At 44.0% G+C, this 26,887-nt stretch overlaps 1 protein-coding gene across 1 annotated transcript in view; it reads left to right on the plus strand.

The window, feature by feature from the left end:
* Positions 1-26,887, plus strand: part of LOC122559921 (N-terminal EF-hand calcium-binding protein 1-like) — a 136,390-nt gene that overhangs the window by 67,841 nt on the left and 41,662 nt on the right. The window contains exons 4-5 of the mRNA XM_043710029.1: positions 7,688-7,713; positions 9,831-9,928. Coding sequence (XP_043565964.1) covers positions 7,688-7,713; positions 9,831-9,928 — 124 coding nt within the window. The remainder of the gene's footprint in view (positions 1-7,687; positions 7,714-9,830; positions 9,929-26,887) is intronic.

Below are 26,887 nucleotides of genomic sequence, written 5' to 3' on the forward strand. Positions count from 1 at the left end.
TTAAGAGGCATTTGGATGGGTATATGAATAGGAAGGGTTTGGAGGGATATGGGCCGGGTGCTGGCAGGTGGGACTAGATTGGGTTGGGATATCTGGTTGGCATGGACAGGTTGGACCGAAGGGTCTGTTCCCGTACTGTACATCTCTATGACTCTGTGACTCTAAGTACTTTTAAATTTATAAAAATTCTTTCTCAGAACATCAGAAGCAATCATTTATTGCCAGTCCGATATTGCCCCTTTGAGAAGGTGGAAGTGAGCCGCTTTCTTACTGCATTCAGGTTCACTGCAGGCTAGTAGAGATGGAGTTTGAGAACTTTGATCCAGAGAAGGAACAGCGATGTATTTCCAAGTTAGGTTGGGAACTTGCAGTTGGTTGTGTTCCCCATACATTTGTCCTTTTATATAATCAAGGTTGTAATGAGAGAAATGACAACTAAATTTCACACAATAACACGACAAACATGTTTTTGTGATGTTGAATGAAGGATAGATTTTCTATAGATCCAATCCCATTGGTTGAGACAGAAACCACGACATTTCCCTTTGGGGATAAAGTTTATTGACTACTCGGTCTTACAGCTCCTTCCGCTGCCCACACCCCAATGTTACAGATGCCCCCTATATAAATACGCTCAAACAATTAATATCCACCCAACTATTTCTTCTTTACCTGAAATCAAGACATGAACAAACTTAGCAACATGATTAACCAGGTATTAACAGATTTCTTCTTCCTAATAGTGGCACGGGCTGTTTATATCCATTAAAGGAGTGGATGGTTCCTCAGCCTCAGACGGTACCTTTGACAGTGCAGCACTCCTTCAGTGCTGCAATAGAGTGTCCACATACATGATCGTGTGTGCAGTCTCTCTGAAGTGGGACTTGAATCCACAGCCTTCTGACTCAGATAGAAAACCACTTCTAGCTGAGCAGTATCCTGGGAGGAAGTGCCAGGTGTGTGTTATGGGGGGAGGAAGGGGAATGTTGAATAAAACACCACCAACCACTACAAATTCTAAATTTCAAATCCTCAGTTAGTGATAAGTTGCATTAACTGATAAACTTTTCCTTTTTTTTTTCCCTTTTGTGAAGCACTGGATTCTGTGAGTTTCAGCACCTAATCCCCCAAGTAGAAGGTGGAATGTCCTCATCACAAGTTCTTGTTCAGTTTCTTGCTGTCAGCACATAACCCCTGCATTCCCACCCACAGAAATATGTCTTCAGTTTGTTTCCACATTCCTAGATATTGGGTTTTGGTGCTTTCGGATGCCAAAGTTTCACGTTTAAACTTACAATTTTGATTGCTGGCAAGAAAAGAATTATTCTGCTTCTTTTCGCTTCAGCATCAGAGACCAATACAGCTCCTCTCACTCGGGTGAGTTATTTGAGGCTGCTCCAGACTGAGTGACTGACAGACTAGCTGAGCACCTTCTTCCACCTGTGATAAGAAACCACAGAAATAGCAAGGGAGAGAAACTAACTTTATACCAACAGGAATGGGCAGATTCGTTTATGAACAGACACAGGGCTGGGCCTGTACCCTCTGGGGTTTAAAGAATCCGAGGTTACTTAACTGAAACATATGTGATCCTGAGGAGTATTGACCAGGTGGATGTTGAAAGGATGTTTCCTCTTGTGGGAGAATCTAGAATTTGGGATGATCTTTTAAAATAAAGGATTGTCCATTCAAGATAGAGTTAAAAAATCCACAACATCATGTTATTGTCCAACAGGTTTATTTGGAAGCACTAGCTTTCAGAACGCTGCTCCTTCATCAGGTAACTAGTGGGGCAGGATCATAAGACACAGAATTTATGGCAAAAGATTACAGTGTCATGCAACTAAAATGATATATTCAACAACCCTAGATTGCTGTTAAGTCTTTCATCTTACAGAATGGGTTGCAGGTTTCGGTTCATTAATATGTAAATCCCAGAATCTCTTTTAAGTGACATTCTCAAGATAAGATTGTATCAAAAAAAGGTGACATCTCAACTCAGACAAAGTAATAAAGGTGTGAGGTTAAAGTCTGTCTGTATCCCGATCTTGAGTCAGACTGCTTCTACTTACAAGTAGGAACGTATGAAATGTTATATGGATTGACTACCTGCAGGTTCAATGTTTTTTGAGGAAAAATAGAATGTATCTGCAAATACCATTCTGCAAATGCAAATGTGTGTGTGCCAAACTTGGCTATCAATCTCTGCTCAGCCACTCTGTGTTGTTGCATATCCCGAAATCCGCCTTGGAGGATGGTCATCCGAAGATCCGAGGGCGAGTGTCCCTGACCGTTGAAGTGTTCCCCGAATGGAAGGGAACATCCCTGTCTGGCGATTGTTGCGCTGTGTCCATTCATCCGTTGTTGTAGCGTCAGTTTGGTCTCGCCAATGTACCATGTCTTGGGGCATCCTTGCCTGCAGTGTATGAGATAGAAAACGTTAGTCGAGTCACATGAGTACCTGCCGCCTACATGGTGGGAGGTGTACCCACATGTAATGGTGGTATCCATGTCAACACTCTGGCATGTCTTGCAGTGGTTGCCATGACAGGGTTGTATGGTGTTGTGGTCAATGTCCTGAATGCTGGGCAATTTGCTGTGAACAATGATGTGCTTGAGCTCTGGTGGTTGTTTAAAGGTGAGAAGTGGAATTGTGGGGAAAGTCTTGATGAGGTGCTCATCCTCATCTATAATGTGCCATCCCATGAGGGTGGCCTCAACCGGGAACTTGGGTTCATGTCACAGCACAGCTGACCCCACCACACTATTAACTCTCACACACACACACGCACACACACACACTTACACACACACATGCAGACCCTCTCTCATACACACGCTCTCTCTCAGACACACAAATACACCCCCCACACTCACATCCATGTACGTACGCTCTCACAGGCTTATACTCTGCCACACTCACACGCACACTCTACCAAACATGTGCATATGCAAACATACACAAACACACACACTGTCTCATGCGCACTCACACTCACATGCACACACACACACGTCTATGGGGTGGATTTGCATTTGCAAATTGTATTTGCAGATACATTCTATTTTTGCTCAAACACATTAAATCTGCAAGGCAAAAGTGAGGACTGCAGATGCTGGAAACCAGAGTTTAGATCAGTCAGTCAATGCAGGCTGTCAATCAATATAGCATTTTATAAATTCCTTCTTTGGAAATAGACCCAGTCTAACTCAAGATTGCGATATAGACAGAGTCTAACCTTACATCTTTAATACATTGTCTGAGCCGAGATGTCACCTTTTTATTAATAAAGCCTTATGTTATCTTGAGAATGTGACTTCAAAGAAGTTCTAGGATTTGCATATTAAGGAACTGAAACCTACAACCCATTCTAAAAGATGAAAGACTTAACAGCATCGAGGTTTCTTTAATATATCATTTTATTAGCATGACATTGTGAGCTTTTGCTATAAATTCTGTGTCTTATGACCCTGCCCCACTTGTCATCTGATGAAGGAGCGGCGCTCTGAAAGCTGGTACTTACAAATGAACCTGTTGGACTATAACCTGGTGTTGTGGGATTTTTAACTTTGTGCACCCCAGTCTAACAGAAGCATCTCCACATCATGGCTACCATTTAAGACAGAGATGAGGAACAATCTTCTGTTTCAGAGGGTTGGAATTCCTTTCATTAAAAGGTAGTGAATACACAATCTTTCAACCTTTTTAAGGTAGAAGTAGAGAGATTCTTGATGACCAGGGGCATGGAAGATTATCGGGGATATGCAAGAATGTCAAGTTGAGGCTAAAATCAGATCAGCCACGATCTTATTGAGTGCTAGAACAGACTTGAAGGGCTGAGTGGCCTCCTCTTGCTCCTTGTTTGTACATCTGTGTGACCTTCTAAGTCTTTCAAAAAATGACAGTCGTTGAAAACAAGGTTTATTACAAAGCAAGCGTAAAAGTGGAAGAGCTAGCAGTTGCCTTTGGCATTAAATCTAGCAACATTCACTGCTCCAACACAAATCAATCTTGTCAGTCTCTTATCTGCTGCCATGGAATTGTCTTGGATCCAGCAGGGCCCTGAGGCAGAGTGGCATCACTTGATGGTAAAGTGCTTGATCAGAGTTATCATGAGCTTTGTGAATTCAGACATTAACTCCATTTCAGTTGGATTCAATCATTGTAGCTAAGAAACCACTAGATTGTTTAATGCAGCAGACAGCCTGTGAAACAAAATGAAGTAACAACATGGCGACTTTTCTGTACGTTTAACCAAGGATATGGCTAATTGAAAGTATGACTGAAAATTGATGCGTTGTTATTACCAAAACATCTGGTTTAAACAGTGCTCCATGGTGAATACTGTGGCAGTTTGTGGCCTGGGGGGGGCGACTCCTGTTTGCATCTTTGGGGGCTGTTGATTTGAATTAAACACAAATTGGAGGTGATTCAGAAAAGGTCCATTAGGATGATCCCTGGGATGGAGGAATTGTCTTATGAGCAAAGGCTAAACAGTTTGGGACTCTACTCCATGGAGTTTAGAAGAATGAGAGGTGATCTCATTGAAACATTTTGAATTCTTAAGGGACTTGACAGGGTCAATGCTGAGAGGATGTTTCCCCTCATGGGACAGTCGAGGATTAGAGAGGGCATCGACTCAGAATAAAGGGGCACGGATTTAAGACTGAGATGAGAAGGAATTTCTTTTCTTTGAGGTTTGTGAGTCTTTGGAACAGCTCTGAAAAAGAGTCACATCAGACTCAAAATGTTAACTGTTTGTCACAGATTCCCTATAATGTGGAAGCAGGGCATTCAGCCTATCAAGTCCATACCGCCCCTCCAAAGGCATCTTGTAACCTTGCATTTCCCAAGACCAATCCATCTACCTTGTGCACTATGGGCAATTAAGCATGGCCAATCCAGCTAACTTGCACATAGTTGCACTGTCGGGGGAAACCCATGCAGACACAGGGAGAACATGAACTCCACACAGACAGTCACCCAAGGCTGAAATTGAACCCAGGTCCCTGGCACTGTGAGGCAGCAGTGCTAACCCCTAAGCCACTGTGCTGTCCACTTGTGTTTTTCTCTCCACAGATGCTGCCAGACCTGCTGAGTTTCTCCAGCATTCTCTATATACACCAGCCAGCAAGGCCCATGCACCATGAATGAATTAAAAAACGTCCAGTGATATTCTCTGGAGCAGCGGAAGCTGAGGGGAGACTTGATCCAAGTCTACTTTGAGGTGCATAGATAGGGTTGATGGTCAGAATCTATTTCCCAGAGTTGAGATGTCTAAAACCAGGGGAACATGCATTGAAGGTGAGTGGGTGAAAGTTCAAAGGAGATGTGAGAGGTAAGTTTTTTACACAGAGAGTGGTGGGAGTAAGGGACATGCTGCCAGGGGTGATGATGGAGGCAGATATTATAGGAGCATTTAAGAAACTTTTAGATAAGCACATGAATATGCAAGGAATGGAGGGATTTAGACGAAGGGCAGGCAGAAGGGATTAGTTTAATTTGGCGTTATATTCAGCACAACATTGTGGGCTGAAGGGCCCATTTCTATGCTATATTGTTCTATGTTCTATTACCACTACACCACTGTGTACCCTTTCAGTTTTCAGTTTGTTCCCTGACAGTTGTCTAGAACGTGTATCCTATTACCCCAGAGTCAGAATTTTAAATGATTTTAAAACTCTATTGCTTTGCCTCTTTGACTGGTACATGTCAATCTGAAAATTCTCCTGCTTTACAAATCTCTTTCAGGTCTAATCCCCTGCATATCACTTTGACTTCTGTCAGCCTATGACAATCTGAGACCCCTGTTCTCCTCCATGGCTGATCCCGGTATCCCTGATTTTCATCACTGCACTTTTAGATGCCAACCTTTCATGCTTGGGTCTTATGATCTGGAGCTCTCCTCCTTCGACATCTCTGTTTCTCAATCTCACTTTACTCCTTTAAGACTGTCCTTCAGTCCTGACCTCCTCGTGTAACTCTGGAATCTAGTTCTGTTTAATAATATGTCTGTGAAGTGCCTGAGATATTTAGCTATGCCATAGGTGCTAAATGAGTTCAGTTTCTGTTGTTGAGAAGGTACCAAGAGCAAAAACCCAATTAAATTGATTCTCTATTGAGAGATTTGCATTGTTCACCTTAGCCATTAGATTGACAGCTCAAAACTGATCTGGAGTCTCTCAGCATACACATTAAAACTGTCAGTATTCATGGGAGAAAATGTACTAGGTGAAATTGCTCTATATATAAGTGCTGGTTCAGTGACCTCACAGCGTCGGGGACCCGGGTTCGATTGCAGCCTCAGGCGACTGTCTGTGTGGAGTTTGTACATTCTCCCCGTGTCTGCGTGGATTTCCTCCGGGTGCTCCGGTTTCCTCCTCCAGTCCAAAGATGTACAGGTCAGGTGAATTGGCCGCATGAAATTGCCCATAGTGCTCAGGGATGTGTAGGTTAGTCAGGGTAAGTGTAGAGTAATAGGGTAGGGGAATGGGACTGGGTGGCTTACTCTTCGGAGGGTCGGTGTGGACCTGTTGGGCCGAAGGGCCTGTTACCACACTGTAGGGATTCCATGATTCAGTGGAAAGGAGATTGGACGTGTTGAAAATGTAGCCTCTGATTTGCTGTGAATTACTGTTAGCATAATCAAGCTCAGACCAGGGCTTTAGTGAAAAAAACATTGACTGTGCCTGGAGGACCACCAACTTGGTGGAGGACGCTCTTTGGTCTGCCCGAAACTTGTTGATCTTCCAGTGTAAAGAGTTGACTTGATCTGAGTGTTGCAGAAGGGCACATTCCAAGGTCCTGGACAATGTGCTGAGGGACGCGCTGAAGCTTGGGTCAGCTGCCGCCAAGGCGCAGTGGGGAAAGACCACTGTCTGAGGTCTTCCTGCTCAAAGTAAATGGGGGTCCATTCAGTTATTTGACTCTCCTCGTGCCTCAAATGTATGTGACTATTAGTATTGTATGTGTAAGAGAGGTCTTTGATTTTTATTGGATAGAGTCAAAGTCCAACATTTTGTTTGTTTACTTGATATGCTACTGTGCAGAACTGAACCACTCTCCTGTCAATGTAGATAGACAAAGAGATTTTTGCATGAATAAAGTATGTTTTTTAAATAAAAAAAAAACTCCAATGAGATAAAGGCCCAGCCTATCCCCATAGCTCAAGCCTTCAATTTCCAGCAACATTCTGTCAAATCTTTTCCCAACCTCTGTCCAATTTAATAATATCCTTCCTATCATTAGTGAGAGATGATAGCGATAGTTTAACCTGGGAGGTGGAGAAATTGAGAAGCAGAATGCTTCATGATAACCTTAGTCAGTGTGGGAATTGAATGCACACTGTTAGTGTCACAAACCAGCCATCCAACCAACTGAGCTAACCAGACTCCTAAGCTGTTGCATTCCATAGATGGACAGTCCAGGGAATCAGGTCCTTTGGGCTATCTATGGGTTACTAGTCCAGGACCACAGCCACCTCAAAACTAGATCCTCTAATTGTATCAATGACTGGCGAAAGTCACTATCACTTGCAACTAATGATCTCAGACTGAAGATATGAAGCTGAAATGGATTGTGCTATTTCCTATGAGATACTTATGATTAACATTTATTATTTGATACTTTTAATAGCCATTGCTAAAGGCATTGTTGTAATCCAATTTCACTTTCTCCTTAAAACAGCAACTTGGACACAGAGGAGTTGTGTGGTAAGTCAATAATATTGTTGCCCCTTTCCCCTCCTACCATTTCTTCTTAATGCTAAACATTCTCTTTCTTTTCCAATGATGTGTCTGGGTGAATCCGAGGGGAACTGTCACAGCAACAACATGTGTACGCAGCTGCTTTGACGACCCTCAGATTCCCCATTGCACCCTTTGAAGGAATTCCATCGTCTTCCCGGTTAATCTGCAGTGTTTCTGTCAAATCTGATCATTCATCTGGAAAGATAGACAAAGCTCCTGGCTGTTCTGTTGGGGCACATTGAGCAATGTTGTGCCTCAGTTGCCAAGGGGGCTGCTGATAGTGTGAATTGCAAACAATGGCAATAAAAGTAAGTATGCTCTTCCCTTGGTTTTCTCTCCTTGTCAATCACTGGTAGAGGTCAACCCTGCCTTGTTGATTTAGATTTGAGATTCTTTGTTCAGTTTTTAACAGAATATCACCGATCATCACAGGCACTTGTGTTTTCTTTCCAATCCTGAAGACTTATTGTTCAAACTGCCCTCCCAGCAAAAATACCAATGTAATCGACAAGGTGGGATCCCATAACATGTTGTAATATATACTAGTGGGTGGCATATTCTAGGTAACATGTTATCATGTGTAGAGGTTTATCTGGTTGGTAGAAAATACAGCGGATGCATTAATGGGCCTTTTTCTGATTTGTAGGCTGTGACAAGTGGAATCCTGCAGGAGTCTGTACTAGGGCCTCAAACTTTTATAATTTAAATCAATGACTTAGCTGAGGCAAAAAGAATGGTTGCTAAATTGGCATATGAAAGAGATTAGAGTCAAGATTAGAGTGGTGCTAGAAAAGCACAGTAGGTCAGGCAGCATCCGAGGAGCTGGAAAATCGACATTTCGGGTAACCATCAGGAATGGTTGGGATAGGTCAGAGAGGGTATGGTGAAGAACACATCAGGAGGTTGCAGATGGATATCGACAGGTTGAGGGAGTTGGAAAGGATCTAGCAGCTGAAGTGTAATGTGGGGAAATGTGAAGTTCACTTTGGCGGGAAGAAGTTAACAAAACAGTTTATTAAATGGAGACTGATGGCGGATTTCTGAGGTACAGAGAGATTTAGGTGCTCTTATGCATTCATTCATGTGACGTGGCATCATTAGCAGGGCCAGTATCTACTGCCCGTACCTTGAAAATGTGGTGGTGAGCTTCCCTCATGCAGCCTATGAATAACAAATGATTAGTATGCAGGTACAGCATGTAATCAGGAAGGGCAACAGACTGCTAATCTTTGTTATGAGAAGGAATGAACATAAAAGTAATTACATTATGCTTCAGTTATCCATGACACTAGTGAGACCTAGTGAGACCTGCTCTCAAATATTGTGCAGTTTTGGTCTCCTTCTTATGCTTTGGAGGTGGAGCAGAGGATCTTTAGTAGATTGATACCTGGAAAGAGTGGGTTATCTTAGGAGGAAAGATTGGCCTTGTTTCTGCTGGAGTTTGGAAGAGTGAGGGATGAATCAATTGGAGTGTCTAAAATCCTGAATGATCTTCAAAAGGATATGGAAGATATAGAATGTAGGGAAGTAGATGGTGACACCTGGAAAAATGTCCATATTACAGAGGAGGAAGTGCTGGATGTCTTGAAACACATAAAGTGGATAAATCCCCAGGACCTGATCAGGTGTACCGTAGAACCCTGTGGGAAGCTAGGGAAGTGATTGCTGGGCCTCTTGCTCAGATATTTGTATCATCGATAGTGACAGGTGAGATGCCGGAAGATTGGAGGTTGGCCAACGTGGTGCCACAGTTTAAGAAGGGCGGTAAAGACAAGCCAGGGAACTGTAGACCAGTGAGCCTGACATCGGTGGTGGGCAAGTTGTTGAAGGGAATCCTGAGGGACAGGCTGTGCATGTATTTGGAAAGGCAAGGACTGATTCGGGATAGTCAACATGGCTTTGTGTGTGGGAAATCATGTCTCACAAATTTGATTGAGTTTTTTGAAGAAGTAACAAATGCTGGGTCCTCTACTTTTCGTCATTTATATAAATGATTTGTATGCGAGCATAGGAGGTATGCTCGCATGCCTGAGGCTTTGTGAAGGAGGAGATTAAAAATTCTGACTTTGTTGTTTTTCTAGAGTATTTTTCTGAACATCTAGGGGAGTATGAAAGTGTCCTGTCAGCTCTGGAGCAGCTCAATATCTCCATTCTGAAGGCCATGGACAAAACCAAAAAGGTACGTTACAGTCTGTCCAAGGCAGGCAAGCAAATGTCAGACAGACTGCCTCTATTTGAAGGTTTTCACAAATGTTTCCGACTGGCCAAGCACACTTCTGCACCAACATGGCTCACACACAAATATTACTTTGTGCCCAGGGTCGACTTAAATTACAATCCATAAATTTACATAAATTGCATTAAATTGAATTTATTGTCACGTGTACCTAGGCACAGTGAAAAGCTTCATCTTGCGAGCAATACAGGCAGATCACAGAGTTAAGTCACATAGATAGGTAAATAATAGGTAAACAGTGGCAATATCAAAAACACAGGTACAGGCGAATGCTAAGAGTTTGTGAGTCCATTCAGTATTCTAACAACAGTAGGATAGAAACTATTCTGAAACCAGCTGGTGCGTGTGTTCAAGCTTCTGTACTTTCTCCCCGATAGGAATGTACAGAGAAAAAATAGGCCAGTTGGTCCCAGCATTCTGAGAGAGATTAGCTATGTCACTGAAGCTGGTAATCCCAAATCATTGGGACAAAGGTTCAAATCCATGGCAGCTGGTGGGATTTATAATCCAGATTATTGTTCTAATTAAATTTCGAGCTGGTGTCAGTAATGGTAACCATGGAACCAGAATTGATTGTTGTAAAATCCCATCTAGTTCACTCATGCCCTTTTTGGGAAGGAATCATACAATCTTCTACTATAGGAAGGATGTTGTTAAACCTGAAAGGGTTCAGAAAGAATGTTGCCAGGGTTGGAGGGTTTGAGCTCTAGGGTGAGGCTGAATAGGCTGGGGCTGTTTTTCCTGGAGAGTCGAATGCTGAGGGGTGACCTTATCGAGGTTTATAAAATCATGAGGGGCATGGATAGGGTAAATAGTCAAGGTCTTTTTTCCCAGGGTGTGGAGTCCAAAACTAGAGGGCATAGGTATAAGGTGAGAGGGGAAAGATATAAAAGGAACCTAAGGGGCAACTTTTTCACACAGAGGGTGGTGCAAGTGTGGAATGAGCTGCCAGAGGAAGTGGTGGAGGTTGGTACAATGACAACATTTAAAAGGCATCTGGGTGGATATATAAATAGGAAGGGTTTAGAGGGATATGGGCCAAGTGCTGGCAAATGGGACTAGATTAGGTTGGGATATCTGGTTGGCATGGACGGGTTGGACCATAGGATATGGTTCCACGCTGTACAACTCTGTGACCCTGACTCGAAACAGTACAGAAGAGTCCCTTTGACCCATTGAGTCTGCACTACCCAAAATATACTGTGACCTACCATAGTCCCAGTTTCCTGAACTGGGCCCATAGCCTTGAATGTTATGACACTTCAAGCGCTCATCCAAGTATTTTTTAAAGGTTGCGAGGTTACTCGCCTCAACTACCCTCCCAGCCAGTGCATTCCAGAAATCAGCCATCCTTACTGGTTCTGGCCTAAATGTGCCTCCTGATTCACAGCCATTGCTCTCAAATGCAATTAAGGGATGGGCAACAAATGCTGGCCTTGTTAGTGGTACCCACAACCCCTGAATTAGTTTTTTAAAAGGTCTGAACCTTTCCCTACTTCATATCGGCATATCTTCCACATCTTCCTCCCTTGTGTTGTTGTTCTTGAATGAATCTCCACCATGCACTTCAGTAACTCCTGCCTTCCACATTTTTATCACTCCCTGAGTAAAGAACCTTCTCCTTAATTTCTGAAAGGATTTGTTAGCAACCATTTTATACTCATCTCCTCTAGTTTTGGTTTTGCAGAAGTGGATGCAGAATAAATGTCACTTTGACTTCTTGTGATTATAATTTCATCAGTTGGGTCATGAGGGTAAGTTTTCAAGTTTGAGAGAACTTCCACTCATTGATATTATTACTAAAGAAGAACGCCATTTGTCCCATTATTCATGTGCTTTCACATGTGATCTATCTTGTGTAATTCCTCCTCACCTATCAATATTTCTACTTTCTAGTTGCTTGTATAATATGGTTTTAAATATTATGATTAAAGAGGCTTCAGCAGCTACATATGGTAAAATAATCCTTATCAACTTTACTATAAAAAGAGTCCTTCCAAGTTGGTCCTGATACCACTCCTGAGTTTATATCCCTTTGTTATCAATACACACAGTTGTTCAATCTTTGTACCTCTGTAAACTAGTTTAATATAGAAGTATGTTTGCTTTCATCTAGTATTGCAAAATCCTGGAAGGCATCTCAAAGATGGTGGACCTAACCCAAATCTAGACTTAAGAGACTTAACTAAAAGCATGGTGAACTTCATGCAGGATTTGAAGGTGGGAAGGGATTTGAAGAGGAAATTTCAAGTTAAAGACTTTGATGATACACTGGGAGGGGGGGAGATTGCAATGTAGCTCAGAGTTGGAGAAGCAAGAGGGTATTTAGTGTCATAATGTAACCTTGTAAGATAAAGGCAAAATGTTTACCAAAAATCAGCTAAATGCCGATTTTGGACAGTTTCATGCAGGGTTTCTCTTTGTGAACTGTACTGAATCTTCATATTACTCTCCACTGACCACCCCATTGTGTGTGCCCCAGGTCTCCAAGGTTCTGCTGTTGAGCAAGTGTGAGCTCATTAGCAGCGGAGTTAATGATCACCGGTGGGATCTTTTGGGATTCCCATCTCTGGTGCCACATTTAAAACCCAGTTGTGCACCAGGTTTATCACTGGCCAGTGAAGAATAGCCCTTCACAGCAGACATAGTGGAACGGCATTGAGGAAGAGAAGCTTCTGAGGGAACATAGGTGGCAAAGGTGAGACATCATAACAAATTCATAAATGTGTTGCTGCTTTGCATCATCAGCTGTCCGATCAGCTGACATCATAACTGCAGCTTAGGGAATCAAGCTGAACATTGTAACCAGAAAGAGCCGTTCAAACTTTGAAGGCTGGCTTGTGTTAGCAGCCTACTGCCTCGCTGGCTGCCAAGTAGTTACAGTTCTTACTTGATTATAGTAACATCCCATAACTACGAGGATAGCACTGGCAGGGAACTGCCAGAGAAACTGGTGGATGCAGGAACAGTTATGTTTAAAAGACATTTGGTTATGTTCATGAATAGGATCTGTTTGGAGGGAAATGGGCCAAGCACAGGCAGATGGGACTAGTTTAGTTTGGGGTTACGGACTGGTTGGATCAAAGGGTCTGCTTCTGTGCTGCACGACTTCATGACTCTGTAACAGCAGCTACAAGATTCAAACTGATCAGGCCGTAGTGCGACACCATGTTACAATCCAGACTAAGGCTCTTTCCCTAATGGGCTTTTGTCTGAAATGTCGATTTTCCTGCCCCTCAGATGCTGCCTGACCTGCTGTGCTTTTCCAGCAACACACTAATCTAGACTCTGATCTCCAGCATCTGCAGTCCTCACTTTTGCCTCTTTCCCTATTGCCCAGCTTAACATTGCAGCGTTTCAGCATTCAAGGCGAACTGCAGCCCACTTCGTGGACTGTAACGATATGGAGACCCTGACCTTGCCTGTGCAAGCACCCAACAAACCATGCCCAAGCCCTCAGACTGAGATCGGCCAATGTTCTTGATTCTCTAAGCTACTACCTCTTGACTGATGATAGTCCCTCCTTGTCTGTGGACTTTCAAACATGGCCATTTGGCTGAAGCCCATGCAGTGTGTTTGCTAGGAACATTCCTGGCACATGCTGTGGGGGTGACAATGAAGTAACACAATCTCCCAACCCCTTTTCTCTCACTGTTCTCACTGAGATGGTCAGGCAATTTTCAAGCCTTGGAGTAGGGTCACACTGAGAAAATGTTAGGGGAGCTCTGACCTAGAGGTTTGTGGAGCTGGGGACAGAGGTATTACCACGTTCATGCAAGGAAATAAAATAATGGGCAGATATAATAACAGCCCGAGACAATTAACAAGAATGAAATGATGGACACAAGTGTAATTATAGGAGGTGAGGGGAGGTGCCGAAACAGCACTGACCAGGAATGAGAGATAAAGGTATAAGGAGGTCAGCACCAGGGAAGCCTGTCTATATCATTTTGTGATCTAAGGCTTTCGTCCCTGCTATATACCTCACCACCAATTTTAATGTCATCTGTGAACTTACTGATCATACCCGCTACATTCATGTCTAAATCATTAATGCATATTAATGTCTTCCCTCACCTTGTCTATTCCAAAGAATACAATTCCAGCATATCCAAACTTTTCATCGCAGCAGAGAAAAAATACAGAACTCAGTGGAGCTGAAGAGTGATGCAAGAAATTCAATTTGTGTCCCTGTAGCAATCTGATGCTTCATTGCAATTGCTCCAGTGTGGATGCAGTTAGCAGCCTTATTGTGGTTGTGTATCTCACAACTGCCTGGTGAGGGAGAGATAATAATGGTCTACTTCTAATTGACTCATATTGCCTTATGCTCAGCCAACTGCATCCCTAGAGGACTATTCATTAAAATCCACAAGTGTCGACAGTGCTTCAGCTGTAATCACTGAATACCAGGCACAGACATAAGTTTTGCAATCAGTGCCAACAGAGACAAATACACTGTGTTTACTGAGATAAATGGGCTCCCTCTTTCAATCTTCTTGCTTGCATTTTGAGTATGATATGAACTGCTAGCAATTATAGATTTTTAACTTACCTGCTCTCGACTTTATTTGACTTACTTTTTGCTCTCCTTTTCAAATCACTCTCTATTCCTCCCCTTCCATTGGTAAAATCAATACGTCTGGCTTAAAGTGCTTGGCCATTCAGAGTGAACTCAGACATTGCATCTTCATGCTAACTAACTAAGGCATTCCTTCTCACTACAAGTTCCTAGATGAGAGAGAAAAGGGGCAGAAGGTGAGAGAGATAATAACAGATAGGAGTGTATACAGTAGTGAAAGGTAAAGGAAATGGACAAGAAAGTCAAAGCCTGAGGGAGAAAGAGCATTTAAAAAAAATCTAAAATCCACTTTCCACATCAGTAATCTAGACAGTGTGTTGATGAGTCAGTGAGGGGTTCCTCCTTGAATTTACACCTTGCTCTCTCCCTCATCATCTGCCTGTTTCAAAGCCAGCTACACCTTATGGAGCAGGAATCACCATCTATCGAGCTTCAGCGCACTTTCTAACCATTTCGGGTGTCAAAGTGGAACATCTTCATAGTCAGAAGTCACCAGGTTACAGTCAGGTGGTGAAGTGGCGACGCTCCGAAAGCTTGTGATTTCAAATAAACCTGTCGGACTATAACCTGGTGTCATGTGACTTCTGACTTTGTCCACCCCAGTCCAAAACAGGCACCTCATTGTCAGAACGTCCTCACGTTAGCTTTCAGGGTGTCTTTGAAATGCTTCCACCAGCCACATCTTGTGATCTTTGACTAGCCGTGAGCTGGGAGTCGTGAGTGTGCTTCAGAAGATGAATGTTTGACATTCGGGTGCAATGGCATTTCTCTGAACAACATCCACCCAGTCACCGCACAGACAGGAAACAACAAGGACATTGGTCTGGCTAGCATCCCAGCTGCAGTGTGCCAATTGAGCAAAGTCAAATCCAGCAAGAATCATGGTTATGGAACCTGAGATGGGCAGTGAAGTTCAGATACAGATCAGCTGGTGAATGGTTTAGGCTTGAGGGGCTGAATGGCTTCCTCCAGTTCCTATGCTTTGCGCCCACAGCAGTGGAATGTTTCCAGGAGGGAAAGGTTAGGTTTTTCTTTCTGGCCAGAGAATAATTTTAGTTAGCATTTCCTTTAGAATTCACCCTGCCATGGCTCACTGGGTAATATTCTCTCCATTGAATCACAGCATTCCAGGTTTAAACCCATGACCAGAGCCCAAGAAGGATGGTGCAGTACAGAGGGTGCATGTTGCAGTTGCCATCCCCCCGAGGAGATGGCCCATCAAAGCCCCATCTTCCTGCTTGAGTGGATAGAAATGGTCCCATGCTGATGTTCAAATAAAGAGCTTGGGAGACAGTGCCTGTGTCCCTGCCAGTATTGATCCCTCGATACTTATCCCTATGAATATCTAGTCAATGTTGCGTGGGCAGGGCAGCTCATGACTCTTCAATCTACCGCTCATAATGAAGATTGTCCCCACCATCCTTTTCAAGGGGAGGAATCGACAGGGTCTGCTTGGTTTAGTGTGGAAGAGGAAAAGCACTTCCTAGTCTAACTTGTAGTTAATAAGGCATAGTCTATTGCATGTTTGCAAATAGTTAGAGGTCATATTTTTACAGAGACTTTGAGGAGGACCAAATGTTAGGTGTCCCTCCTTCGATATCCATTCTGCCCACAAGTCCATATTCCCTGGTTCTGGAGGAACCCCAACAGTATTAACCCTTTCAAACAATAGTCATTACCTTGTTCAAAAACAGAATTTCAAGTATTCAAGAATTTCAAGTTCTTTGTTTATTTTGATGTGGAGGTGCCAGAAGGGCTCATGCCCGAAACCTCGATTCTCCTGCTCCTTGGATGCTGCCTGACCTGCTGCGCTTTTCCAGCAACACATTTTCAGCAAAGTTAAAAATCACACAACACCAGGTTATAGTCCAACAGCACTAGCTTTCAGTGCGCTGCCCCTTCATCAGGTTGTGCTTCCAAATAAACCTGTTGGACTATAGCCTGACGTTGTGTGATTTTTAACTTTTTTTAATGTCGTTGTTTTGTTACTGTTTGTGAAAGTTGAGCCCAAACTAGCTGCCGTGTTTCTGACTTTACACAAAGTACTTCACTGGACGCAAAACACATTGAGATGTTGGTAATTGTTGAAAGCCCTCTATGTGAATCTTTCTTTTTAGCCTGTGTGTTAGGTCTGTGAATTGACTGTCGTCTCTCTGGTTTTACATGCACGTTGCAGCTAAGGTGCTGGAAGCTAATAGAAGATCACTGGGCCACAGTGTGTCCATTAAGTTTCTCATGGCAGGAACAATGCACAGAAATCACACGACATTAATTTCTTTTGTATATAAAGAATAATCTAATGGAAGCCTACCTGCTGTAGAGTTTTTTACCAGAGGGGCAGGGAAAATAGAGGCACTTTCGACATTTTAATGGAATTTTACTATGTACTGATGGCCGATTTATTCTCACAACTCAGAAATAGGTCATCCACCCTGACCATACCCATATTCATGCTTCACAAAAGCTTTGTTCCACCCCTGTTCACATATCCCTTAACAACAAATTCCTCTCTATCTTCCTCCATCAAGTGCTTATCTATCTTCTCCTTGAATGCGTCTATGTTCTTTGACTGAATCACTCCACCTGACAACATGTTCCACATTCTAACCACTCTCTCAGTAAAGACCTTTCCCCTGCATTTCCCAGCTGGATTTCCTGATGACTTCCTTATATATGACTCCTAATTCACACAAGCAGAAACATCTTCTTTATTGTTTTCTTTTCATAAATTTTATGACCTCAATCAGGTCACTCCTCGGTCCTTTCTCTCTACACTGAAGGGCTGTTTCAATCTTTCATGTGCAGTAATGAAGCACAACGATGTTGCAGTCCTTGTTGTTATTCAAACACACTGCAGTTAACAGTGCACCCTCAAGCAGTATTGAGGGTGTGCATTGTTAGCAATGTTCTGAGGTATTGATTAACTCAAGGCCCTGTCTGTTCTCTCAAGTTGGAGTTAAAACATCCCAGTTCTAAAAAAAAGAACAGGGTATCATTCACTTTGATGTCCTGGCCATTATTAAAGACGGAAGTATTGCAGATGCTGGAATCCAAGGTAGACAAGCAGGAGGCTGGAAGAACACAGCAGCATCAGGAGGTGGAAAAGTCGACGTTTTGTGTATAAGAAGGTTTACACCCGAAATGTTGACTTCTCCATCTCCTGATACTGCCTGGCTTGCTGTGTTCTTCAAGCCTCCTGCTTGTCTACCCTGGCCAGTATTTCAGCATCCTTTCAGTCCACTAATGATGAATCCCTTTATCTATTTATTAAGGAGTCCATTTTATTAACTAAAGTCCCCCATTCCTAGTTATTCTCACTACAACATTTCCAACATATTTCCAGCAGAATTTTGGTAAAATCTTCGAACATTTAGAAATACATAAACAAACATATCCAGCTAAGCCATGCCACAAAGTAGTCTCCGCATGCACATTGGCTGTGTAAATATTGTTTGAGATACCAATGTTGATACAGGTCTAATGTGACACTGATAACAAGCACTCACTGGTCCAGGAGTACACCAGGTCTTACAGGCCCTATCAGGTATTGTCAGCCAGAGTTGGACTCTGTCTGAGACTCTCAGATATTTCCCTGTCAGGTGTGTATTACTCTAACATGAAGGCAACCCCTAACTGTCCACCTCCACAATCGTAGCGCTATTAAGGCTCTCCAATTCTGGAGCTCCACTCCGAGAATTAGAATTAGTTTTATTGTTACATGGACTCACATGAATACAATAAAAAGTTTACAAAGTCACCACTAACTGCTCCATCTTACAAAGGTACCTACGTATAGGATCTTAGGAATGAATTACAAAAATAAAGTAATAAAAAGTTCAACATTACAGTCCTTCTAGCAGACTAAGTCAGGCCTTGACTCCAGACTGCGCCAGGCCTCACATTCAATCTGCACCAGGCCGCACCTCCAGACCACACCAGGCTGCACCTCCAGACCATGCCAGGCCGCACCTCCAGATCACGCCAGGCTGCACCTCCAGACCACACCGGGCCTCACCTTCAGACCGCACCAGGCCGCACCTCCAGATCACGCCAGGCCACACCTCCAGACCTCACTGGGCCTCAACTTCAGACCACACCAGGCCGCACCTCCAGACCATGCCAGGCCTCACCTCCAGACCGCATCAGGCCTCACCTCCAGACTGCACCAGGCTGCACCTCCAGACCGCACCAGGCCCCACCTCCAGACCGCACCGTGCCTCACCTCCAGACCGCACTGGGCCTCACCTCCAGACTGCACCGGGCCGCACCTCCAGACCGCACCAGGCCGCGCCTCCAAACTGCACTGGGTCTCACCTCCAGTTTGCACTGGGCCTTGCTTGCAGACCATGCCAGGCATCACCTGTAGATCACACCAGGCCCCATCTCCAAACCACGCCAGGCTTCACCTCCAGTCCGCACCAGGCCTCACCTCTAGACTGCAACAGGCCTCACCGCCAGACTGTGCCAGGTCTCTCCTGTAGATCGCACCAGGCCTCACCTCCAGACCGTGCCAGGCTTCACCTGTAGATCGCACCAGGCCTCACCTTCAGGCCATGCCAGACCTCACCTGTAGATCACACTAGGTCTTACCTCCAGATCTTGCCAGGTCTTACCTCCAGACTGCGCGAGACCTCACCTCCAGACCATGCTAGACCCTAACCTTCAGACTGCAATGAGCTCAACCTGGGGTTGCCAGATCTCTCCGTTGCCTCAGATGCTGGGGGACTTCACTCTCCTCACTTTCCTCTGCGCTGCACAAACCTGCTCCCCGCAGAAGGAAAGTAGATTAAGAAAACAAAACAGTGAAGGAAGGAAAAAAAAGTAAAAAAGGATGGAGCAGATGAGCCCTGGGCAGGTGCCTGCTCGCTATGCTGCTACTCCTCTGCCATCTTGTTTTGTTTCAGAGGGCTAGCAGTTCTAGAGTTTAGGCATTAACACCAGGTGAAATAGGTACCAGGACTGAGGAGTTACAGGACCTGCAATAGGAATCATAGAACCCCTACAGTGTGGAAGCAGGCCATTCGACCCATCGAGCCCATATTGCCCCAACCCCCTACACCCCCGTAACCCAGTATTTCCCATGGATAGTCTACTTAGTCCACACATCCCTGGACACTATGGGACAATGGTCAATCCACCTGACCTGCACATCTTTGGATTGCGGGAGAGAACCAGAACACCCAGAGGAAACCCACGCAGACACTGGGAGAATGGGCAAACTCCACACAGTCAGCCAGCCAAGGCTGGAATTGAACTGGGGTCCCTGGCGCTGTAAGGCAGCAGTGCGAATCACTGAGCCATCCTTGGAGGATTCCTTTGAGGTGTGTTTAAAGTTAATATTATTAGCTGTTATTTGCTTGGATTTGGAGACTCAACTCCTTCATGTTCATCATGTCTGTTGTGGATTTGGTCATTCTGTGTTGACCGTCCTCCTCTTCAGGCCATGGAGGCTGTCTCCATGGAGATGGCAGATACTACTTGGTGGAGGACAGGAGGTTCACTTTGTTGGTGTCAAAGTGTTGAGCGTCTGCAAAATCACAAATAAACAGCTCTATAACTAGCACACCTGGATGTAGTGAAACAAGCAGTGGATCCGGTCCTCACCCATCTCTGGGAAATTTCTCCAGAGGCAGGAGTGCACAAGGGAATCAAGAACCAAATGAAGCTGTGCCCTTCTCAAAGTAGAGATACTGGTCACATATTTACTGAGGGCCTGGTGCAGGTAGGAATTAAAACACTTGGTCATAGAGTCATACAGCACAGAAACAGACCCTGTGGTCCAACCAGTCCATGCTGAACATAATCCCCAAACTAAACTAGTCCCACCTGCCTGCTCCTGGCCCATTTCCCCCCAAACCTTTCCTATTCATGTATCTATCCAGATGTATTTTAAATGTTGTAATTGTACCCACATCCACCACTTCCTCAGGAATTTCATTCCGCACACAAGCCACCCTTTGTGTAAAACATTTGTCTCTTATGTCTTTTTAAACTCTCCCTCCTCTCACCTTAAAAATGTGCCCCATGGTATTGAAATTCCCCATCTTAGAGAAAATACAACTATCATTAATTCTATCTACAGCCCTCATAATTGTATAAACTTCCATCAGGTCACATCTCAACTTCCTATGCTCCAGTGAAAAGAGTCCTAGTCTATCCAGCCTTTCTTTATAACTCAAACCTTCCATATCCAGCAACGTCCTGGGAAATCTCTTTTGAACCCTCTGATCCTTGAGGTTACTTTGGGATCCCAATTCCCCCTGGACGAAGGTGAATTTTTAAAGGTCCAGCAAGACAGAAGAAGCAGGAAGTCTAACCACTGCCAATTAATGGCTCCTTGGGCATATTAAGGAGATTGTTAAGGGATCTGTCAGTTCAAGATTTGAATTTTTAACTTTTTTTTATCAGTGATCCCTTACAGTTTTGCACCCATTTATGTGCAGATTCACCATTGTATCCTGGCAACTTGCAATAATTTCAAAATTTATTCTGTTGGTCTAATGGGTGCTGCTGAAAACTTGCTTCTATCCTTCTCATGCACATCCACTTTCCTCACATTCCATTTGAAGGACCTGTCTGCTCCAGTGGATAAGGTGGCAACAGTCTCCAACATGGCCGCCCTCTGCTTTTACCATTGGTGCTGGGAAGGTAGCTCCAACTCCAGGGGCTCAGAGCCTCTGCTTGGTTGCTGAGCTTGCCTTCTGTCTAATTAGTCCACTTGTATTTAAAAGTAGGATTGCAGGAGCCATCGGAACATGGAAATCATTGGATGTTAGTGTCCCAACCTGACATTAGAATTCCAGCCCATTGAATCCCTGGTTTAGAATGACAAAGCAAATCTGGCTGAAAATGATACTAACCTTTGTGTTCCCGTTTGACTTTTCAAAGCTGTCAGCTTTGTGTTTTTCAGATTTGTGGAATCATCTCAGAAAATGGAACCTCACACAAATTATTATTTTATGCAAGGTTGCTTTCGCTGTCTAGATCTCAGTCTTAATTGAGTGCTACATGCAAATACAAGTAGGGTATGCTATAAATACATTGCATCTGTGGAGAGTGGAACAGGGTTAGCAGGTCAGGTCAATGATCTTCCATCTGGGAAGGGGGGGGGGGGGGGGGTGGCATGGTGGTTAGCACTGCTGCCCCTCAGCTACCAAGGACCTGGTTCATTATAACCCTCAGGTAACTATCTGCGTAGAGTTTGCACATTTTCCCCATGTCTGGGTGGGTTTCCTCCCTGCTGCTCTGGTTTCCACCCACACTCCAAAGATGTGTAGGTTAGGTGGAATGGCCATACTCAGTTGTCCATGGTGCCCAGGGAAGTGCAGGCTAGGTGGATTAACCAATGGGAAAACGCAGGGATAGGGGAGGGGAATGTGTCTGGGTGGGTTGCTATTCAGAGAGTTGGTGTGGACCTGATGGGCTGAATGGCCTGCTTCCACACCATAGGGATTCTATCGACCTGAAAAATCTTGCAGGTGACACAGGTTTTAAGGAAAGGAGAGAGTCAATGCTGTTGTTTTGTGTCTCACAGAAAAAAAACTCCACCCAGAAAGAAAACAAAACAGGACCGGTGTCGTTTTGACATCTTCTGTTGTTATTCTGTGTGTGTGTGTGTAAGCCACCCTGGAGTCTAGTTCAGCCTCAGTGATATCTTGTTGGGGCAATGGATTACGCTGGGTGATATAATATAAAACAAAACAAAACTCCACCCAAGGCTGGAATGGAACCCAGGTTCCTGGTGTTGTAACGTGGCAGTGCTAGCCACTGAGCTGCCTCAAGTGCTGGAAGCTCACAGCCATGCTTGAGGGCTGAGCAGAGATGCTCCTTAAAACTATAAACGCCATATCCACGTTCGGTCTCGCCAGCGTACAGGAGACTGACCACAATGTGAGCATGAGCTTATGTATTAAACTAAATTGTCTGAAGTATGAGTAAATCAATGTTTCACCTGGAAGGAGGGCGAAGGGCGAGGCAATGGGCTGAGAGGACTTGGAAGGAATGATGATTCATCTCTAGTACGTAACTACAGACCACACCAGTGTATGACTTCCACGCTGTGAGGTGCGAGACAGCCAGAAATACATAGAAATGCCACCTGAGAAAGCCCCCTCCTTCCTGGGGCATGTAGGAATGGGTGGGAAAGCAACATTGCTGGTCCATAAATTAAAAATAAATCTAGAAAAATCTGGTGTGTTAGCAGATCAGATATTATACTGCAGGCGCCCAATAAAGCAGTGATGAGTAACTAATATATTCCTGCAGTTTACTCAAAGTGACATGATAATTGTTTTAAATTTATACCTTGTCTTCAACACATGGAATTGGCTGCAATTTGAGCCTGGTGGTGTGTGTGGGAAATCACTTCAGTGCAATCATTACGGAAACTGGTGGAGAATGTCAAATTTAAATTCGATCGGGAAAATCGTAAAACTTTCCATGATGATTTGCAGTCGCTCATGTAAGTTAGTTTGTCTTCGTCTCTTTGTTTTTCTACTCTTCCCACACGGCTGTGTGTGTGGAAGCCATCCTGGAGTCTAGTTCAGCCTCAGTGATATCTTGTTGGGGTAATGGATTACCCTGGGTAATATAATACAATTGGAATTTCCCACAGGAATGTACAAGATGGACTGCTGAGAGAGTGCGTTGACGTTTAGTGCCTCAGTGGTAGTGTTGTAGTCTCTGGGTCACAGGATTGTGGGTTTGGATCCCACTTTGGAGACTTTGAGAACATTGGGTGGCAGAGTGGCTCAGTGGCTAGCACTGCTGTCTCACAGCGCCAGAGATCCAGGTTCAATTCCCGCCTCAGGCAACTGTCTCTGTGGAGCTTGCACATTCTCCCCGTGTCTGCGTGGGTTTCCTCTGGGTGCTCCGGTTTCCTCCCACAGTCCAAAAATGTGCAGGTTAGGTGAATTGGCCATGCTAAATTGCCCCTGGTGTTAGGTGTAGGGGGATGGGTCTGGGTGGGTTGCTCTTTGGAGGGTCAGTGTGGACTTGCTGGGCTGAAGGGCCTGTTTCCACACTGTAAATAATCTAATCTAAAAAACATCAGCGCTGCTTGCCCAGTGTTGAGAAGGTTCCACACTTTTCGAGGTGCCATCTTTTAGAATAGAATTCAATCCCTACAGCATGGAAACAGGCCCTTCGGCCCAACAAGTCCATGCCGACCGTCCGAAGAGCAACGCACCCAGACCCATCCCCCCTACTATATTTACCCCTGACTAATGCACCTAACCTACACAGAATCTAATCTAATCTCTGGGCACTATGGATAATTTAGCATAGCCAATCTACCTGACCTTACATCTTTGGATTAGTGGGAGGAAACCCACACAGACATGGGGAGAATGTGCAAACTCCACACAGACAGTTACCCGAGGCTGGGAATCAAACCCAGGTCCCTGGCGCTGTGAGGTCGCAGTGTTAACCACAGAGCCACCATGCCACCCCAAACTGACAGCAAAGCTTCAGTGTGATCGAAAGAAGACTTGGTTCAATAGATATCTACAGAAAACAAACTCTTTCAGGTGGACAGTGTCTGAGCACAAGTGGAATTTTTCACCCTCCCAGGGGGCTTTGGTTGAAGACCTACCATCTGTCTCCACCAGGCGAATGGCAGACGGCAGCAATTATTGACTTAAACCTCTCTACCACAGGACAATCCTGAGACAAACCAGGTGTACTGAATCGGTCGATCAATTAGATATTGCTCCTGAGGCTGACTCTGAACTCATTGTAGGCGAAGGTCAAAGAGATTGGCATTGGAATGGGGGTGGGAAGGTCAAGTCTGGGAATGAACAGTGGTTCTTCCTAAAACAATAATCACCCCACCTGCGTTTTGGTGTACAACATCAAACATAGAACAGTACAGCACTAAGATCAGGCTAACCTACATACCCTTCATTGTACATTTTCCATGTGCCTATCCAAGAATTGCTCAAAGTCCCTAATGTATCTGACTCTACTACCATTGCTGGCAGTGCATTCCATGCACCCACCACACTCTGTGTAAAAAACGTACCTCTGACATCTCCCCTAATCACCTTAAAATTATGCCCCCTCATGATTGACATTTCCACCCTGGGAAAGAGCCTCTAGCTATCTGCTCTATCTATGCCTCTCATCATCTTGTACACCTCTATCAAGTCACCTCTCGTCCTTCTTCGCTCCAATGAGAAAAGCCCTATCTCCCTCGTGTAGAGAAGACTGATGGCAGTGTGAGGTGAGGTTCAATAATACTGTCTATAGCGAGCGGAGAAATTCATAGCTTTCCCAGCAGAGCCTAAGAAGTTAAGGCAGAGTCATTTTTAAATCAATCTATTAAGAGATGTTTTTACACTCCTTTTGTGCAGGTAGGACTTGAACTTGAATTGGCTGAAGACTGGTATCTGTGGTGCTGGGGGCCACTGGAGGATGCCCTCAATGGGTCATTTCCTTGGTGCTACTTGCTGTGAGTGCTTCAGCCTTATCTTTGGCACTGATTTGTTGGTCTACTCCATCATTGAGGATGGGGATATTTGTGGAGCTGCCTACGCCAGTGAGTTGTTTAATTGTCCATCATCATTCATGACTGAATGTGGCAGGACTGCAGAACTTAGATCTGATTCATTGTTTGTGAGATTGCTTCACTCTGTTTCCTTTGCTGCTTATGCGGTTTGGAATGCATTTTTAGTTATACCTGGTGCTGCTCCTGGCATGCCCTACTGCACTTTCCGTTGACCTAGGGTTAATCCCCTGGCTTGATGGTAATAGTTGAGTGGGGGATTTTCTGTGGCATGAGGTTACATATCTCTAATTTGCTTCACCTCTTTAATATTCCCTTGCCTGATTTGGAATTGGCAAAAGGAGGAAACTAAAATGATGTGGCTCCTTTTAAAAAGTTCCCATGTTTCAGCCAATATTCATGCTGCGATAGTCAGTCTGAAGTCTTTGGTTGGAGATTTCGAGTGGAGTAAGGGTCCTACGTACCATCTTCCATACATTCCTCTCCAAAGCAATAAACTGTTGAAACTGTGGTGCTATCCTAGACAGAGAGATCAGTGATTGTGAGTAATTGAGTGATGGGAATGACTTGAATCCAGCCTCAATAATGACTCTTGTCCCATTGTTGGCAGAATGAAATCAATTGCACTGGGTCACTTTATGGAGCTGTAATTCTGACAGGTTGTGGGTCCAATTGAAAGATTTGTGTGAAAAGGCAGACAGGCAAAAGGTGTCACACTGCCAGTTTGAAAGACCTCAACTCCTCTATTATTAAATTCTCAGCACAATCTCCACACTCTATTACCAACCTTCAAAGTAAATTGCTCAACTCTCCTGACAACCTCCATTAACTGTTTATTTAAATGACCCTGTGGGATTTTTCTTTTGTCACATAACTTTGTCAATATACAAGAATAAATGAGAAAAATGATATGGTCTGATCCTGGTTGATGCAGACTGAAGTATCTTTCTTCATGTCTCAAATTCCTCAATAAAATGTTGACCAGTATTTCATCTCAGTGTCAGTGACAGTAGATGCAGATTTTTTTCATTCTAGATGTCATGATCAATTGATTAAACTTCATATTGTCAGCATTGTTCAATATTTTTATCCTGTGATAAATACAACAGCTTTGCACATGTCTATTTCCTCCTTTCATTTATCCCTTTTGATCTTCACTTTCTTTCTAACTTCTTTGATCTCGTTTGTTTGCTGATACAATTTCAGTCTGTCTGTCTCCTCGAAGCATTTGCTTAACTTTCTTCTCTGCAAAAGATTTCCTTTTTCACCTTTAACCATGGGAGAATTAGTTAACTTCTTTGTGATAGAGCGCAGACCAATCTCTAAAGTGTTTTGAACAGTTACCGTGCCGAGGAGGGAGCAAGGCCAAGGAAAAATGTCAACCTAATATAATTCAAATAAAAATCTAAATGGGATTTAAGGGAAAAAAAACAGACTAGCATTTATATAGCACCTTGCACAACCTCAGGATGTTCCAGAGTGCCTAACACTACTAATGAAGTGTGGGCACAGTTATCACCCAGGAAATTGCTATGTGGCTGTTATTTAAGATGGAAAGACATTGGTCCAGATATCTGTGGTGACAGGGAGCCTCTCTGAAACCCCCAGGAATTGGAATTTCCAACTTCGCCCCAATACTCCCATGTTTCAATTCCCATTTTAGCAGGGAGGCTTGGGAGCCAAGCGTGCATGGTTCCCAGAGACATTTTATAGGATCAGCTGTCACCAATTAGATCAGGTTTTGATATCCCTGCTTTTAGGAACCCAGAGTACATGGAGCAGATGAGGTACTTGCAGCTCTGTTACACTGAATTTA

This window comes from Chiloscyllium plagiosum, chromosome 20 (genome assembly GCF_004010195.1).
Source record: "Chiloscyllium plagiosum isolate BGI_BamShark_2017 chromosome 20, ASM401019v2, whole genome shotgun sequence".
Classification (NCBI taxonomy): Eukaryota; Metazoa; Chordata; class Chondrichthyes; order Orectolobiformes; family Hemiscylliidae; genus Chiloscyllium; species Chiloscyllium plagiosum.